The 19,836-nt window shown below is 31.2% G+C and overlaps 1 protein-coding gene across 1 annotated transcript in view; it reads right to left on the bottom strand.

Moving 5' to 3' along the window:
- Nucleotides 1-19,836, bottom strand: part of LOC107443287 (transient receptor potential cation channel subfamily M member 8) — a 72,157-nt gene that overhangs the window by 25,625 nt on the left and 26,696 nt on the right. Inside the window, exons 9-17 of the mRNA XM_071181782.1 lie at nt 15,148-15,241; nt 14,207-14,334; nt 11,672-11,863; nt 8,919-9,247; nt 6,158-6,410; nt 4,374-4,467; nt 4,029-4,083; nt 2,077-2,224; nt 841-984 (exon numbers count right to left, since the gene is read on the bottom strand). Of these exons, the coding sequence (XP_071037883.1) occupies nt 841-984; nt 2,077-2,224; nt 4,029-4,083; nt 4,374-4,467; nt 6,158-6,410; nt 8,919-9,247; nt 11,672-11,863; nt 14,207-14,334; nt 15,148-15,241 (1,437 nt within the window). The remainder of the gene's footprint in view (nt 1-840; nt 985-2,076; nt 2,225-4,028; nt 4,084-4,373; nt 4,468-6,157; nt 6,411-8,918; nt 9,248-11,671; nt 11,864-14,206; nt 14,335-15,147; nt 15,242-19,836) is intronic.

Raw genomic sequence — 19,836 nt, 5'->3', positions numbered from 1 at the left:
AAAACTAACTAGTGCTATTTCTCTTAACCTAAAAAATTACTCCTTTATTTACTAACTTTTTGAAAGGTATTGTGCTTTCTAATAACACTTCACCCCCCCCCCCCCAAANCTTTGTGACCCCCCCCCCCCAAAAAAAAATTAAATATAAAAGAAATAAAAAAAACAGAAATAAAAAATTTAACCTAAAATCCAAGAGGGCAAGGGTGAGGCCTCTAACTAAAGATTGGTAATTATGGAACAATTTGTTATAGTAAATAGAATTGGTTAATTTCAATTCATAAATTCAATTAGCAAATTTCACATTCTTAACTCAATTAGTAAATTTCACTTTATTAATTCAATTAGTAAATAGAAATTAGTGAATTTCAATTAGGGAATTTTTAGTGAATTTCGATTAGTGAATTCAATAAGTGCATTTAAATTCAGGAATTCTATTTTATTTGAATTCATGAGTTTAGTTAGTAAATTTCAATTCATCAATTTAAATAGTAAATTTTAATTCATATAGTAATTTTAATTAATTAAATCAAAATGGAATTTCATCTCATGAATTCAATTAGTAAATTTCAATTTGGAAATTTCAATTCATAAATTCAATTAGCGAATTTCAATTTATGAATTCAGTTAAATTTCAATTTATAAATTCAGCGAGTAAATTTTAATTCATGCATTCAATTTAATTTGAAGTCAGGAATTTAATTATTAAATTTCAATTCATAGATTTAGTTAGTAAATTTCAATTAATTAATTCAATTCATAAATTTCAATTCATAAATTCAGTCAGCAAATCTTAATTCATTATTCTTTATTGTCTTCTTAAACTTCAAAGAAAATACTAACTTTCCTCATTCTAATTGCAGGATGTACAGACTCAAGGGCAAGCAGAGATGTCCAACAACAAACAATCATGTCCAATGTTGGATTACCACAAGACGGCCATATCACAGCTAAGCTGAAGAACGCCAAGTATACTACATAGAACATCTATATTTAAAAGGTAAGACTTCTATAGAACATAAAACATTTTCTGAAAAATACTACGAAACATAAACATACTTTAATACTTAATTGTATTACATAACCATTAGATTAATTATTTTGAATAGTTAAGAACATTGAAATCACTCTAATTGAAGTTATTGAAATTTATTCTGTCATTTCAAAATCTATATTTTCTTGTAATTTTTAAAACTAATATGCAGTGGAAATATTTCTTAATAAATAAATTTTGTCTAAAGTGAGCAAACGAAACGGACCCCCCTGAATAATTTTTGATCTAATAATCGAGTCTTCCCTTTTTGGGATACAATATTATTGGTTCAAGGGGGTGATCTCAAATATGCTAATTAAAATCAAATTTTAAAAATAATTATGCAAACATAATTATTCAGTCTAGGCGGGAGTGCTTAACTATATATTGTTTCATAGATACAATACTTGTGCTTTGTAAAAAATTACGGTAAAAAGTACCGATACTCAGTACTGGTAAAAGTACTTTTTACTGTAAAATCCATTTTATTGATGAGTTTTATCGAACAAAAAATCTGATATGCTGTAGTTTTTACAATAATATTCTAAAGTCGTAAGTCGCTAAATGACTGTTATTAACCCTTTCCTTCTCGCTCCCGTGAAAATGACGGGGTGAGATTTCGCCCTCTATTTCTCGCTCCCGTGATATTTCCGGGCTAGAGTGTTCAGTAGTAACGCGCCAATAAGAATAAAACTAATTCATTTCTTTTGCCCGGAAAACATTTTATTTCTCATTTTACACAGCCGATGGCAGTACCAGGATATTTTTAGAGTAATTGCAGATAGTTAGTTTATTTTCAACTAGACGTCAGCACTAATCATATAGCACTAATAAAAAAATAGGCACTTTTATGACCATTTTCTTGAAAATTAGCCGATAGTTGGGGTTAAAGAAATATTGCTATGAAAAATTACGGTACTAAATTTTACGGAAAAATGGATTCTACCGCTGCTGCACTCAAGTTATAAGTACTTTTTACTGTAATTTGAAACGAAATTTCTTATAGTGTATACATAAAGTAAAATATTTGTACAAACAATTACTACCTGAAATGTCCAGAATTTTGTGATAGGCGCACTCCACATGAGATAAATCATTTTGTGTAAAGGGGGATGATGAACAACATATCGTCGAAAATTTGATGGACTCCACATCACAGCTTTCAATTTTTCTGAGGCAGACTGCTTATCAGACCTTCTAAATTCCAAAATGTAATAATTTCAGTAAAATTATATGTATGGAGAAAAACTATAAATGTAATTCATAATATTCATAAATTGAAAAGTATCAATTGTAACGTATTAGTACAAAGTAATGAACAGGAGAAATGCAAAAACAATTATCACATAACAGAATATCGAAAATTAGTATAAAATAATAACAATGAATGTTATTCTACATAATTTTTTTAGGTGAAAAATATTTTTATGGCAAACTCCTGTAAAAATTTTTGGTGCAATACTTTGTTGAAATTTGCCTGTGTACAGTGCATAAAAAAAAACGGACCACCTTGAATACCTTTTGATATAATGATCGGATCATCACGTTCTAGGACCTCGAATATGCTAACTAATTTGTCCGACAATATTTTAAGTTATGAAATGAAACATAAAAGCGTACTTTCTCAGAATTAGCATACCTATTTTTAAACGGATTCCGATTTCTGACCTCCCAAACACCATCTCTGGTAGCCATTATCTGGAAATATGGTCCCCATAGTTAGTTCAGGAGAGCGGTCCTAATTTTGGTCCCCTTAATGTTAATTTTACCTTTTGCGTGTTTCGCCATATATCGAGAACTGTATAAGCAAATTGAAAAATTTTTGCGCACAATTATAAAATTCGTTTACCCAAAGATGCTTACACGTAAAAAATAAATTTCAGAAAATGTTTATGATTTTTTCTATTTTATTTAGTAATAACCGAAAACATTTTGAATGTTACGTACATAATTTTTTACATCATTTGAAAGATTCTAATTTTTCATGGCAAAATACAGAATGAGAGAAATCGGTGGAATAGTTTCTGAGAAATTGAATTTTAAATGTACGACTTTTTTAAGAGAGAATCTTAGAATAAAATATCTGGGATTCTATCATTAAGATAGAGTCCTAAAATGCCAAGATCTGATCATTAGATCAAAAATTAATCAGGGTGTTCTGGTTTTATCTTTTTCTTTGGGGGAGGGGAGGGGGGAGATTACTGTAGATTGAAAAAAAAATTATGGTCAATGCTACCAGGAAATAAATATCATTGTTTTACGCTCTATAGAAATACCAAAGGAGCTTGGTAATATTTACCGAAGCGCTTAGGTAATAATTTTGGTTAAATTAAACATAAATTATCGTGTTATAGTATATCTGATAAAATTTTGTAACTTTATCATGATATGTTTCAGAGAAAACAATATAAAAAAAACTGAGTCTACTTGAAAGCCTTACAACGAAGAATATCAGGAATAAAAACAAATACATTTTATTTAGCTATTCAAAATGAAACATATCAAGAAAACTTTAAGCTATTTTATAATATCATAAGGCGCTGGGCCCATGTCCGAGAGTTCGTGGGTTCGAACCCCGGCGACCGAAGACTCCCCGTGTAGTTGGTGCCTGATGCACGTTAAAATTCTGTCGAGTCGCAAAGTCTACCTCTGGGGGTACTGGATTGGAGATCGATCGTTCTCTAATCCAGGTCAAAATTACGATCTGTGGATGAATGAATGGGTGTATGAATGAGTCAGCCTTATAAACAGATGTGACGTATGATGTGGCAGAAGTCGAATTCTTGGCCATAGATGGCGCCACTGAAAAACAAGAATCTCACACTCTGCCTTAAATTTGCTCGGTTTCACCAAGCGGCATTAGAACCAACCAACCAACCATAATATCATGCATGCATAATATCATGCATACATAATATCATGCATACATTATGCATACAAAAAAAATTTAGATTTGTGTTTTTAAAGCTACAGAACGAAAAATAACATAAATACTCACTTTAAAGCTTCATTTGATTTATCAATAAGCGCTTTCTCATCATCAGAATCATAATCTGAAAAATAAGAGAGGCAGTAAGATAAAATGATTAAATAGTGTGTCATACAACATAAAATAAAATATTTAACATAACTGCATAACATATTTAAAAATAAAGGAATTTTTATTACACCATATTAACCTACTATCCATATTATTCTTATTAATTTAGTTTAACCTTCAATTCATTGCATTGTATGAGTGGAAATATATCAGCAACACCTTTTTACCTTTCAATGTCTATTGATAACAATGAAATGTATCAAACAAAAATTTCGAAAAATGAAATTACATATTTGCCCTTACCCACAATATCTTTATCGTTGTCTACGGAACATTCTTTTGACTGGAAGATTGTCCATCCATACATAGGAAAAATTAAGAATGCACACAAAAGCACCTAAAAAATGTAATAGAAATACCTTTAAAAAAGGATTATTTTATAACTTTTTAAAAAATTTGGTTTTATTTCTAAGTTTGAAAAAATTCCTAATATTAATTTTAATTGGTTATTCATGGAGAAAAAATTCTAGTAGAATTACCGTACCCTATAGTAATGACATTTCTGATTAAAAAAACTATTATTCTGGTTAATAAAACCAAAATAAATTGTATTTTAAGAATTCATTTGGTAATTGTTCCATTCACATGGAAACAGTTTACTGGAAGTTCTTATTTTCAAAATTACAGTTATGATTACCACATATTTAGTAAAAAAAACTACAAAGTAAATTGAAATGCATAAATGTTTTTTATGCTGTGCTGTAAGGTATCACGATAAAATTACTAAATTCTACCACATGTACCAAACTTTATTACAAAACCATATTTTATTGTTCTATTTACCAAAATTGCTGAGCTTTTTGGTGTTCTCGTAGAGCCAGAAACTCGGCAAATGTTACCATATTCTGGTAGTTTTGACCATACCGTTTTCTCGGTGTATTAATGAAACAACTTCATTTGCTTATTGAAGGGGAAAAAATTGGAAAAGTTGGAAATTCTTAAAATGGAAAAATTCAACATGTTTTAAGCTCTTAAAGCAATGTGTTCATTTTCAAGGCTCAATAGACGCAAATAACGAAAGCAAAACAAGTTTGAAAATTGAAAAAAAAAGAATACGCAAGATTTTTTCAAATCTGTTTTGTTTTCATCATTCCCTCCTTGTTTCGAGTGCTTCAAACATATCAACTTTTTTTTTCTGCCTTAAGTACTTTTAAAGCGAATAAATTTTTTCCGTTGACAAGCATATTATATCCCTTCACTTTTTCGCAATTATTCATTTCAGTTACATGATTAGTTATATTTATGCAGGAATTTTATTTTAGCACGATTTTGGTATTACTGCATTATATGCATCGATACACCTCTTTCGTATATTTCGTATCTTACCGCTAGCCTTAAGATTCACTGAAACGAAAAGAAAAACTATTAAAAATATTTATCAATATTAAATATTTAAAAAAAAAATCATTGAAACTCTTAATAACCAACATTATACACTGTAAAAAATTCCGGATCATATTATGGTATAAAGCACCGGCAGTTTAAATGCATCATCAGTAAAATTCATTTTCACCATAAAATACTATTACGTAATTTTCACAATAATATTTATTTAATAAGAGGGATTCAGTGATTTGGGAATTATTACAGTAAATATTACGATATATTAGATTTTTGTTCCTTAACAAATTCCATTAAAAATGGATTTGATGGTAAAAAGTACCGGCACCCTGACTGCCGGTACTTTTTACCTTAACTTGTTTAGATACAAACAAATATGAATACCGGAATTTTTTTTAAACAAATAACTTGTTCCATTAAAATGTTACTTCCAAGTTTTTTGGATAAATTTCGGTCCATCAAATATAATAGCATAACATTCTTATTTTTAATAAAATATGCTTTTATATTATTTAGTGTAAGTTATTTCTTAGCGACACCTTCTTAAGTAGACAAAAATTATTATTAGAAATAACAATGTGTTTAGTAAAAACAAAGTAAAATAACAAGTTATTCATTCCCCACAACAAAGCAGTGTCTCTGATTTGATCTGCGGTATATTTCACAAAGTTTAGCATTGCCCTTACCTTTATGCTTGTAGGAACTGTAAATGCACCCCAAGATAAATCTCTAATTTTGATTTTTCCAAAAAACATGCTAGTTAGCCACTTTTGGCAACAAATATGAGAAAGGAACCTTCGGTTGTGTCCCTCTGCAGCTATGTCCACGGCAGTATTGTAGGCCCAACCTGGACTCTCCTCATTGAGCACATCAAAAGCTCTGTCAGGCGTATCAATGTAGCAAGCATCAAGCAATGCTGTTGCTATATCAGCGAATTCACTGAAAAACATAATAACCATTTAATTAAACTTAAAGTATTTCTCGTAAAAAGTATTTGAGGAATATTACAACAGTTTTTACGTTTCAACATTAAATATTATACCGGTATTTTTTTCTATTAGACAATATCTAGTGATTTTTGGATGAACTAATCAAGCAGCTCTCATAAATTCTAAATACGGACAAGGCATGTACCACAAGTGTCCCCTTTTTCATTTTATTTTATCTTATTACCATGGTTGAATAGCCGGCCTAATTTTGAGTTAGCGGCTACCAGCGTTCAACGACGTAGCCTTGTAATTTTGAACTCAATCCAGAAGATAAGGGAAGTCCAGGATCAAGTATTGGGAGAAATTTTGCCTTCGTGGACGACTTTTCGATAGAACAAACCAGCATTTGCGTTACATGGAGAGGAAAATTACCGTAACCTCCTACGGTTAGTCTGACGCCAAGGGGACTCTAACCGATGATCTGTCTACCACTGAGAATACTTTACGTCAGCACTGTGATCGGAGTGAAGTCGGGTGCAGAATTCGTATCGACCAGTCATCGCTGGGATTCGAACCCGGTTCACCTTATTGGAAGGCGAATGCTCTATCCCCTGAGCCATCACAGCTGCCTTTTTTTTTCATTGCAAAATTTTCTAGTAGTAAAAGTATTTTTTACATCATACTAGAGATGCAAAATAGGCTATTGGAGTGGATCTGGAAAATATCGCTGAGGATGATCCGAAGGCATGCCATCAAAATTTATATTTTATTTATTTTGCGAAGAGGATAACTACCTCAGTCTTTGGAAGCTCGATGACCTGCACACGAAGTTGAGCACTTTACGTTGGAAAAGTTTTACGAGGACCGATATCGTACACCCTAGGTGCGTTTTTAGGCAGATCAAAGTGGTCAACCACCCGCTCACTGACCACTGCCAGAGATGCTTGATTACGGTGATCTACTGGGAACCGTCTCTTACGATCAGTCCACTGTGGGATCAAAACTTTCTAACGTATATGATGATTCTGTTTATTTATCCTTAATAATGGAAACATTTGCCATCAAACTTTAGGATTTCTAATTACAAACATGGTCTATTTCTCTTTAAAACGTTTCTTTGGTTATATAAAAGATTATTATGTAAGTACTAAATAGATGCTTTCAAACAAACTTTTCTTGAGAATTGATTGCAAAGTTATGGTTGCATTTGGGTCATGTTCCTTGAACCAAAACCTTTCACCTATTCGAAGCGATAAAATTTCATAGCCGGACCATTACTGACAATTCTATGCTGGAAACTATCTATATTATAAAACTAAAAGAAATTATTCTGTAAAAACCTCCATGTTTAAATTTATGTAATATATGCAACAACAAAAAACAACAAATTACTTTTCACGTATAGATAATTTAAATATTTATGTGCAGTAGAGCCATAATTATCTGAAGTAATTGAGACAGAACTTACTTCGGATGATCTAAATATTAGGATTATAAAGGTAACATTGTTTTTTTAATCTATTTCATTAATAAAAACTGAAAATCATATTTTTTTTAAATGAGTGCTTTACGGTGATTTGTTTTAATATGTCTATTTAACAAATGTCTTTTTTGTCAAAATGTATTTCACTGGATATTTCATTTAGATATTTGACTTGCGTTAATTTCACTGATTTCAAAACTGCTTTCATCAATCAATACATAAAGAAATAAGTAAAATACTTTGAATTCGTTGTAAAAATTATTCTCAATTTTATTCCTAGTTCGATATAAAAGAAAAATAGTATACTTTTCTTGCACTGGTAACATAACGGGCTTCCTTTTAGCAAAAGGGGTCAATCATGTCTGTCAATGATGTCCAAATAGCCATGGTGATCAAACACGCTAGTAATAATGAAAAGATGGGTGGAAAAATGGAAATAACATTTTCAGATTTCTTCAGCAAAACCAAAACATTCAACGACAAGTTTATTTGTTACTCTTGTTACTATTAATACAAAGAGAGATTTTTCCTACTTTGATGGCTTCATGCATAGATTAATTGTCGAAGCACGGCATAATATTGAGAAAAGCTAAAAACTAAGCACACGTGTGAAATTTAAAAACTACAAATAATTGGATTTGACTTAATTACATGCTGGTATTCGGATAAAAAAAGCTCGTATGATCGAGGTTAAAGGCTATTTTTTTCAAGTCACCATTTTTAAAAATATATATTTTAATGCTGAGATAATGAGAGAAGTTTAGACCAATTAACTTTCACGTCTCAACATTTTAGAGTGAAAGTACTTAAGTATTGTTGTTGTTATTTTTGTTACAAATGCAACTTTCCAATACCAGCAAGCCTTGCTTTTGTAAGCGAATTTAATACAGAGGAATGGCTCCTTCGGGGCCACCTCTATGTCCAAGAATAGGACATTGAAGAATTTGTGTACCGAAATTCATTTTGACAATTCATTCAGAATACCTGTTTTGTATAATTCCTGATTCTTATTTTTAAAAAAAATGGAAAACTAACTTGCTATTTTCTTCCATTTCCACTCTAAGTGAGGCATCATTCACAAACACAGATAACCTTTCCGTCATCATAGACAATACCAGAGCTAGGTGTATCGGCTGATCTGCATGCTTCCACAAAGTCTTGGCAAGTACTACTCTATTAATAAAAACAGCCCAAAAACTTAGAAGTACTTTAGCCTTTCGTTCTGCAGCATTGGGATCGGAGCTGTACATGCCCATTGCATTCAGAGATAGTTCTTGAGCACTTATGAAATTTTCCATAGATGTCGTTTTTGTTATCAGCCAATTCAGATCCGTTTCGATAAAGTTCTTGTTAATATTTGACAACTAAATAAAATAAGGACAATAATAATAAATGGCCTAAAATGAAAACGTCTCTCTTAGCACAACAAAATTTATGCTTAACTAAATCAATTAAGGACAATGATAATAAATGGATAAAAATGAAAACATCTCTCTTAACACAACAAAATTTATGCTTAACTAAATAAAATAAGGACAATACTAATAAATGGTCAAAAATGAAAACGTCTCCCGTAACACACCAAAATTTATGCTTCTGATATTCTATAATTAGATGTGTTTATGTTACCCTAAAAGGTCGAAATTTGCTTTCGCGCGCAATTATTAATAAAAATCTAAAATTTCTACAGATATCCCTAATTTTACGTTCCTTCAAGTAGTTTTACAAGCTCGTTCGTGTCTATTCGAGAACGAATGTAATATTGTATGTCTCTCTAAAGTAACTTTCAGTTGGAACTCGTTCTTATAACAAATGCACATAATAAACGCAGGATTACACATAAAATTGAATTCGAGGCGGGCGTATAACAAAAAACAAACAAGAGTTGACTAATAAGCAAATCGATGATTAAATAAGCAAATCAATTAATAACTCAGTGGATAGATAATTAATAACTCAGTGGGACGACAAATAGATGAAAAAAATAAATTAATAAACCAGTGATTCAATGAACAATACAAACTGTTATCAAATCTGTGTATGGCCGGGATAGCCTGGTCGGTAGGGCGCTGAACCCGTGTCCGAGAGTTCGTGGGTTCGAACACCGCCGACCGAAGACTCCCCGTGTAATAAAGTGACTGATGCACGTTAAATCCGTCGAGTCGCAAAAGTCATCCATGTTCCTATAACAAATCAATACCTCTGGGGGTACTGGATTGGAGATCGATCTTTCTCTGATTCAGGTCAAAATTACGATCTGTGGATGTATGAATGGGTCCGCCCTGTAAACGGGTGTGACGTACGGTGTGGCAGAAGTCGAATTCTTTTACATAGATGGCGCCACTGGAAAACAAGAGCAATCGCACCCCCTCTGTCTAAGCAGACACACGTCAACAACAACATCAAATCAGTGGCCGAATCAATAACTCAGAAAACTAATAAGTTAGCAAATAAAAAAAATCGATAAATTAACGGATGAAGTAATATGTGAGTTAAACAAGTACGTTAAGGGATCAATTAACCAGCAAATTAAAAATCATCGCACCAATGAATAAACTAATTAGCTTGTCTACGAATAAGTCAAATAGCAAATCAATGAATGAGTGATTTTGAGTATCTACAAATCAGTAGATAAACGAATTTGTGAATCAGCAAATTAGCAGATCGAAAAATCACTGGTTAGTTGATTCACTTGGCATTGATTTGCTCATTTATTGAGTTTCTCATTCATTGATTAACTCCTTGATTTTTTTCTATAATTCAGTTGCTTAACTTTTATAAGAGTAGTAATAACTTCTAACTGAAAATTTCAGTAAGTAACCAAACTAAAATATTATTCCGAGTCTTTTCTAACCTCTGTAAAATGAGCAAAAAATTACAGGTGCTACTGCACATTCGCCTTTTTATTAGCAACTGCACGTAAAACGGATTTTAGATATTTTCGGTTGCAAATATATAGTCCGTTACCATGGCTATTAACCATTTTATATCTGTTTTAAAGGAGTGTTTTTTGTATGAATGTCAACGAAAAAAACTAAATCTTAAAGAACGTCTACGATACGCTCAAAATATAAGCCTTTAATATTCTGTAACTGAACCTTGCTTACAAAACATCTTTCTTAAAGTATGTATAAATTTAATCATTTGACTTCCGAAACAGAAACTCTTGTAAGCTCTATAATTTTAAGCTATCATAATAATGTGTATGATATCAGCAAAAAGTATATTACGTAACTGTGCAAAAAAAATAATAATAAACGGACCACCCTGAATAGTTTTTGATCTAATGATCGGATCTTCACGTCCTATGACTCAATCTTAACCCCTTAACGATCGGTTAATTTTCAAGAAAACTGTCAAGAAATTTGCCTATTTTTGCAAAATACACGTGTTTGATTGGTGCTGATATCTAGTTTAAAGTAAACTAAATATCTACAATTACCTTAAAAATATCTTGGTACTGCCATCTGGTGTGCAAAATAAGAAATATAATGTTTCTCGGGCAAAAGAAATGAATTAGTCTTATTCTTATTGGCGCGTTACTACTGCCCGGAAATTTCACGGGAGCGAGAAATAGAGGGTGAAACCTCACCCCGTCATTTTCACGGGACGAGAAGGAAGGGGTTAATGGTTCGAAGGAATGACCTCAAATATACTAATTAATTAATGCAACCGATAATTTAAGTTACGAAAACAGACTAAAAAACGTACTTTCTCTAAGTAAAATTTAATTCCCCCCCCCCTTAAAATTAAGCTTAGAAATGACAAAAACGGGAGTAGATACGTACCGGCCCATATCCTAATGCTCCTTCCCAGCAAACAGTTTGAAAAAACTCCTGATATCTCATTCTCTTGAAAAGATATATGAGTCTACGAGGTGTAAGGTACTTATGAACTTGAAAACCTTGATTCAGAAACAAGTCTACGAAACTCTCTCGATTTGGTCTCAAGATGGCCTCTTCGAAGACATCTTTTTCTATCTAAATATTATTCAAAAATTATGTTAGAAACACTCTTTAAACTTTATTATATTCTAAAATAAAATTGTCTGGATAAAGAGAAGTAAGGTTTTTTTTTTCAATCATGGCTTTATGTTACATAATACGCATAACGAGAAATACTATATAATTTTAAAACAAAATTAACTGAAATTCAAATATGACTATTTCTTTCAAATTTCTCCTTGTTTTCTCAAACAAAAAAGTATCTCACACTCTTATAATTAAGTTAATTTTGAAAAGATTAAATACAATTTGAAACATGTCGACTGTTATTTCCAATCTGTATATTTTTGAAGTGGGTGAAGTTTTTTAATCAGGTAAAATATTATCGCTTCAGTTTCTTGAAATTGTTTATTTAAAAACTGCTTTTCAGTTGTATTAAAATTGTAAATATCAAAGGCTATTTGGATTAAATTTTAACATTTTACTATAGTATCTATATTATATAAAACGCTAATACGTATGTATGTATCAATAAAACCGATGATATTTCTTTTCTCGCGCTGGCAACAGTTTTCATTTTTAATTGAAAGGCTTCGGCGTGCAAGAGCACGTAGTGAGCATCATATGGCTAATCCATGTTAGATAAAATGCTAATACGTTTTAATTGATAGGTTTCGGCGCGCAAGAGCACGTAGTGAGCATCATATGTCTAATCGGGTGAATTCTCACCGAATTATCAAAAGAATTCTCGCAAAATTATCTTCATCGAAGCCGATGCTTTACATCCGGCGCTCAGTACTATTTCATATTGTTTTACAATACATGGTTTTAGCCCTCTGCTGTGAAGGACTTTAAAACAAAACTTACAACAGTTACTTTTCTCAACAACTGAAATTTAGAATAGTGTGATTAAGAAAAATATGTGAACTGTTAGCAATTTCAAATTAGTATTGAAATGCACTGGTTTAGAATTTTCTACAGTGAAAAGTTTTCGGAACTTCAGAGTTCAAAAAATATACGAAAGCTAGACGTTAAGAGCGTATCCAATGAGCGAGCAAAGCGAACATCGGATTGCGAAGCAATCCGAAATGAACTGCGAAAGCAGTTCCGGGGGTTGGTGAGCGCCAGCGAGCAGGGGGCGAAGCCTCGTAGTTTATTAAATTTCTTTTATATTTAAAGCAGCAATTTGTAAGCTTTATCACACAAACACTTAAAGGTTACTTTAGCATTTTGGTTTGAAAATAGAAGATGTGTTTAAAAAGTTTGAATAGGTGGATATCTGAAAAGCAATATGAGTTGAAAACTCGACCATGTGTGTATAAAAAAAAACCTATGGAGAGACCAAGCGTACCAAAGAAACCTGATTACAATCTCAGAAAAATCAGTTCAGCGTTGAGTGCGAAACTTTGAGTCAAATTGAAATGGTGCGAACATGAAGTTTTGTTACAAAATGGAAAAACAACGTCAGAAGTTTGTACCGTGTTATCCAAGCATATGGAACAAATGCCAAGAGCAAAAAAATGAGCTTATTTGTAGTTTATACGCTTTGGGAGACTTGGTTGCCCAGTGGTCAGAGAATCGGACTCCGCTAAGACCTACCAAGATATGTCCATGAGATATGCGTGCTCGTGAAGGGTAGAATTGAAAGTGCTGTGGTCGATCACTGAGCTGTACCATGAGTATAGGAATCTAGAGAAAATCCCCTTCAGATCTATGTCAAAGTTGTGGAAGTGGTCTCACAAATGAGTGGTGCTATTATCTATCCGAGAAGTTGTAAGCTAAGTACTTTCACCCTTGCGGTCCTCTCTTGTCAACCAAAAGGCGCGTCTTCCTGACTTAATTCGCAAACGCCAGTGGCTGGCGTGCTTGGCTTTCCCAAATGTCAAACGAAACAAAAGCGACAAATATTTTTGGGAGAGAAAGGAAACCATGAATGATAAACCAAACTCTGCTCAAAAATCAACGAACGTAATGGAATGACTGATATAATCAAGCTATTGTGACAGATGTTGTGGCAGGCACCTAGATGGATATTGAAAGAATTAAGAATTAGCAATGACTGGTAATTGACTAAGATTTGGTTAAGCGTAAAATCTTTGCCCTTTTCTGCCATGTGACATAAGTGCTTCAATTGATCTTATATGAAACCTTTTCAGACTAATTCTTACAACTTTATGGACGATGTCAAAAATGAATAATCGCTAACAGATGTAAACTTTGAGGGTGTATGAAAGTTCCATATCTCATTTCCATTCGTTTTATTCTTCCTAACCACCAAACTTTTAAACGCACCTTGTATAACTTTCAAATCCACACACAGGGAATAAACATGGAATAAATCGTAAAATAAAACTTTAAGAAATAATTCTGAATATTTACCTTAAATTTATTGGAGGGATCTTTCAAAAATACTTCGGACATGGCAACGTGAGGGCTGTTCCAATCCAGTGTCAGATAAAGGTCTTTATGCATTTGAGCATGCCAGTTAGTGTTATCAATCACCTGCGCTGCATTGTCATAAGTAAGTTAATCTTAAGTTTTTCACAAAAAAATAATGCATTTATTTTTAAAACTCTTACTTGAAATCAATTAAAATTCAATAGCTTTAGCATAAAAAAGAAACAAGGCTTCCAATTTTAAGATGTTAACTTTTAATTTTATGTCATAATCTGTTAAATACTGAATGGTAAATAGATGTTTAATTAACATAAAAAAATAACATTAAAGAAAGAATAAAAGTATGTGAGTTAAATTAGTGAAACAATTGGAAACCTTTGTTTACTATTTCATAGTCTTTTATAATAGTACAACCTAGTACCTATAATAGTAGAACTTAGATATATACAAACAAGAGCTATTGGTAATAAGCTTAACTTTGGAAAACATTTATTAAAGTTATTATCGAATATCAAAACATATTTTAAGTGTAATCTAATGACCAATTATTTTGTTATTTACCTATAATAACCTGCAATAACCTATTTCCGTAATTTATTGACTGCACCAAGTAAAAAAAAGTTTAGGAGATAATCTTTTTAAATTTTATAAATTTATGAAAGGGCTGGTTGCAAATTTTTTTTGAAAGTAAAATTAAAATTTATTTCTTGAGTGTGTGCTCTTGTTTGGTAAAATATTATGGCGAATTAATTTCTGGGTCTCTCAATTTTACAGTAATAAACCACGTAAGAAAAAAATATTGAACATTCTTAGTCAAATTGTATCATCCGACCAAATATTTTTCAGGATGATTTATGTTTATTTGTCTCTACGTGGTTTATTTATAATTGCTGAACAATTATAAATTGTGAAATATTACTTACATTTGAATAGAGATCTCAAAAGATGATTCCCTAAATTTTCAAGATTACAGCTATGTTCGTATATGTTCAATACTGTCAAATACACTTGGTCATTCTAGAGTATGAAGAGAATATGTACACAATATGATATTATACATAACATAAAAATTACATTTACACACTATAATGAAAAATCTGTTACACACAGAGGTACATCTATTGTATAAAAATAAAATACTTTCTCTATTTTTTTTTAATTTCACCTCTTCTAAAATGAAGACTTAAGATGAATCACTAACGAATCACTAGAAATAAGATGAATCACTAACTTTATTTACTGCGTTGATTATCAAACTAATTTAAAACAAACGTCTACTTAATAACAGAAATATATAAGGTTATTAAGTAGAAAGAAAAGCTATTTTTAACTAACGAAATATTTTCATTATATGAAAATGATTTCAATGATACGAAAATTAATTTAAATCTATTACCATGGACTTCGAATATACAGTGTGCTTTTGATCAAATGATCGGAATTTCACGTACTAAATGTCAATCTTAAAGGTACAATGCGGTTTACTAATTAATTAGTGAAGATAACATTTTGAATTACGAAATCGGACACAAAAACGCATTTTCTCTAAGTAAACGGATTATGATCCCTAACTACCAAAGTATAGCTCAGTCTGAAAAATATGATTCAAATAGTTTGGTCAAGAGAGAAGACGAAAATTTGAACCCCTTAGTGTTAATTTTACTTTTCGCAAAATTTCGCTATATCTTGATATTTTTTTATCAATTTAGGAAAAATTTGAACACAATTATAAAATTTGTTTATTCAAAAATAATTTTAATGATAATTTTGTAATTTTTATAATTTTATTTAATAACAGTCTAAATTTTTTGAATTTTAATTCTTCAAATTTTTATTAAAATTTAAAGAATGTAATTTTAAATGGCAAAAAACAAAATTTGAGCAAAATCGGTTGAATAGTTGAGAATACCTGAGAAATCGAATTTCAAATATCTGACTTTTTTAAAATTTATCAGGAATTATTCGAGCGAATTATTCAAATTTATCCAAATTTTGTATTTTGACATAAAAAATTACACTCTGTAAAATGGTGCAAAAACTTGTATACTTTACAATTCAATTTTTTTATTGTTATAAATAAAATAATAAATAAATAATAATAATTATTATTATTTGAATGGAATTATCTTTAGATAAATGAATTTCATAATTATGTTTAAAAAAACTTTTTAATTCTCTTAAAAAATTTTCGACTCATTGCGAAATACCCAAAGAGTAAAATTAGCATTAAAGTGTCTGAACTTCCGATCATTCTCCTTGCAAAACTATTGGGACAATATTTTCCAGATTTGGGCTATCCCTATATTTTGGGGGCCAGAAATCCGAATATGTCTAAAAAAAGGTATGTTCATTCAGAAAATATACATTTGTATATCTGATTTCGTTACTAAAATATCGTTTGCTCGAATTAATTAGCATGTTTAAGGTGCGTACCTTCGAATCTTTATGATTGAGCTCAGCAGATTTCTTAACAGGACGCTATACCACGGGAAAAACTTGTCATTGCAAATTCTCTTCTCCATGACTAGTTCAAAATTTACAGTTCAAAATTCTCATTCTCATTTCCATGACTAGTTCAAAATTTACAGTGTAGAACATTAAGTTCAGACAAAAGTCATGTTTAAAATACTGAAAAAAAAATTCAAACTATCTCTTCCAAAAAATTTTTTGCATTTTGATATTTTTAATTTCTTATTTCAACAATTGAAACTTTCTGGCTTAGTTTATGTTTGCCCGAACTCACTTTTTCTATACTTTGAATTTTAAATTACTTATTTTATTTTATTTTATAACCGTCGTTGAACAACCGACCCTAATGTTCAACTACTAATGTTCAACTCCATGGCCTTGTAAATTTGAAATCAATCCAGAAGACAAGGAAACTCCTGGATCAAGTAACGAGAGAAATTTGCCTTCTTGGAGGACTTTTTGATGGAACTAACCTACATTTGCGTTACATGGAGAGGAAGGCCACGAGAGCCTCCCACAGTTAGCCTGACGGCAAAGGGACTCTAACCCATGATCCATCTACCACTGAGGATATTTTATTTCAGCACTGTGGTCAGTGGAAGCCGGATGCAGAATTCGTATCTACCAGCCATCGCTGGGATTCGAACCCGGTTTACCTCATTGGAAGGCGGACGCTCTATCCCCTGAGCAATCGCGGCTCTTTAATTACTTATGGAGATGAAAGAGAATTTGCGATGGAAACTTTCTCCCGCACTATGGCGTCCTCTTCAGAAAAGGTTTTCAGCTGCGATCTCATGAGCCATTCTAATGGCATGCAAAAAATTTGCACACTAATGAGAATTCGATTGATGAACTGTATTAACCTGCGAAAAATTCTTAAAAAAGGTTTATGTGCGAATTTTCTTTTGCATGCAATGTAAGTGGCCCCTTAAGTAACCACGTGGCCATGGTCCCACAGCCACGTCATCTCTCAACGTGAAACTCTCATCCTGATTGGAGTTTTAGACCCCTTTCCATAGTGGTTTGAATATCCAATAATAAACTCAAAGGTCCCTGTTTCAATCCTAGCTGGCGGTGAAGAACCTTCCATATTCCACAAAGACTTTACTTTAAAGACATAGGACTATATTTGGCTTACAAGACATGCTATTAAAACATGCTTTTATGTATGCTGCACTAATCTATAAAGTGTTAAAAAGAAATATTTTTTTATCAAGTTATTCTACTGAAAAATATTAATGAATATCTATGAACTTTAGGAGTTGTGAATATCTAAATAATAAAAATGACGAATTTATAGATTTACTGATAAATTCATCACTATTATATTAATTTGTGCTCTTTGTACTAATTTTTCTACCTAAATGTCAAAATACCTGCTCAGTAAAGAAATTATTTCTAACGACGTCTTTAAATGTTTTTAGTTTATCCATCTGAAAATTGATTCAAAATCAGTTAAAACAATCACATTTTCTAAGCATGTCTTAATTTTCATGTCAAATTCCAAACTTTTTATTCATGTACAAATTAATTATATCTATAAGTAACTCTAATAAACAAAAGTAATTGGAAATCAATTAATTTCTGTTAACAAATTATTTAAACAAAACTTGATATATATAAAAAATAAAATTCTAATTTAGAATTAATTCAATATTTAAATATTTGGTCAGATATTTATGAAAGAATCATCCATCAACAAATTCTAAAAGTAATTTAAGCGAGTCTTTTTAAAATTGATATGTAAAAAAATGTAAAAATATATATGTAAAAAAATATGTTTTCAATATGTAAAAAAAAAGCCATATGAATATTTAAAAAATGTGCATCAAGTATTTAGGTTCAAGCTACAAGACATTCATTTTAATATTCGTGAGTGAGACTATTAGTAAACTTAGTGATGAAACATTGACATTCTGGTGATAAAAGTTTTTTATCTTTATGAATAACCACCAAATATAATGAGGCTTTTATTATTCATTGCGAAGATTAATTTTCCGTATTTCAAACATTTTTAACAGAATTAGATTTTTTTTTTTTTTTTTTTNTTTTTTTTTTTTTTTTTTTTTTTTTTTTTTTTTTTTTTTTTTTTTTTTTTTTAGAAAATTTTTTAAAAACATCTAATATTTTTCCAAAATGTTCTATCTCGAACATTATGCCACACAAATGTTTTAGAACATGCGCTGTGTCCTTAAATTATGAAAAACATTTATGTCTGAAGTTTTTTTTATGCAGGCGTAGACTATTATAGAAATCTTTCAAAGGTATAGTTTTATTTATTTGGAAAATTTCGTGATTTTACGCTAACTCCCGTATGTAAGATTTTTAAGTAATGGCGCATTTTCACTCTTAGTACGCATGCGCAATTCCGGTGAAATGCGCATGCACCCGTGAAAAAATATCAAACTTACGTAAATGACAGTGCGTAACGTAAGTGATACGCAAAAATCCGTAAGTGGAATATCGTTTTAACTTTGACTAAAAAATCAAAACAAAACATTTATAATGGACGTAGATGATCTCTTCGTTAAAGCAATTGTTGTAAAATCACGCATTTCATTTCTAAATTTCATCTATATATTTCTTTAAATTTGCATTCCTTATCCACGTTTTAAGTTCGAAGGTAGGCTTAAACTAAAAACAACATTTAACAGCCATAAACAGCGTACTTGTAGATTTGTCTTTGTAGCGTTAATCACGCCAACATAACATACAGGTACGTTGCATCTAAAGAAAACGCGACCATGTACAGTTGCTTCAAATCTTCAGAGCTAACGTAAAAGTACGAAATCTCCCTAATAGCAGCTTGTTCAGCAACAGTTAAGTTACTGATCTAATTCAGCCATAATAGTTCGTTAAAAGTATTTTGAATTTGAATCTATTATGGGCTTAATCTTAGTATACATTACACGTTGGGTTTGGCGACATTGGCGATGCTTGGGAGGGCGATAAAGTTTGCAATCTGTAGTTATAGATTTGGTGAGTTTCTGTGGACTACTGCTTTTTAGATGTTTTGCATTTGAATTTTGGAATTCGTGGTGTGATTTTGCAGTTTGGCGGCAAGCGATAGCGCGACATTTTTCAGAATCTCAATAAACGTGTAATGTATACTAGGATTTTAGCCCATTATATTTTTATACTTC

Source organism: Parasteatoda tepidariorum, chromosome 6, assembly GCF_043381705.1.
Source record: "Parasteatoda tepidariorum isolate YZ-2023 chromosome 6, CAS_Ptep_4.0, whole genome shotgun sequence".
NCBI lineage: Eukaryota > Metazoa > Arthropoda > Arachnida > Araneae > Theridiidae > Parasteatoda > Parasteatoda tepidariorum.
The sequence above is the reverse complement of the archived record's forward strand: the minus strand, read 5'-3'. Positions and strand labels throughout refer to the sequence as shown.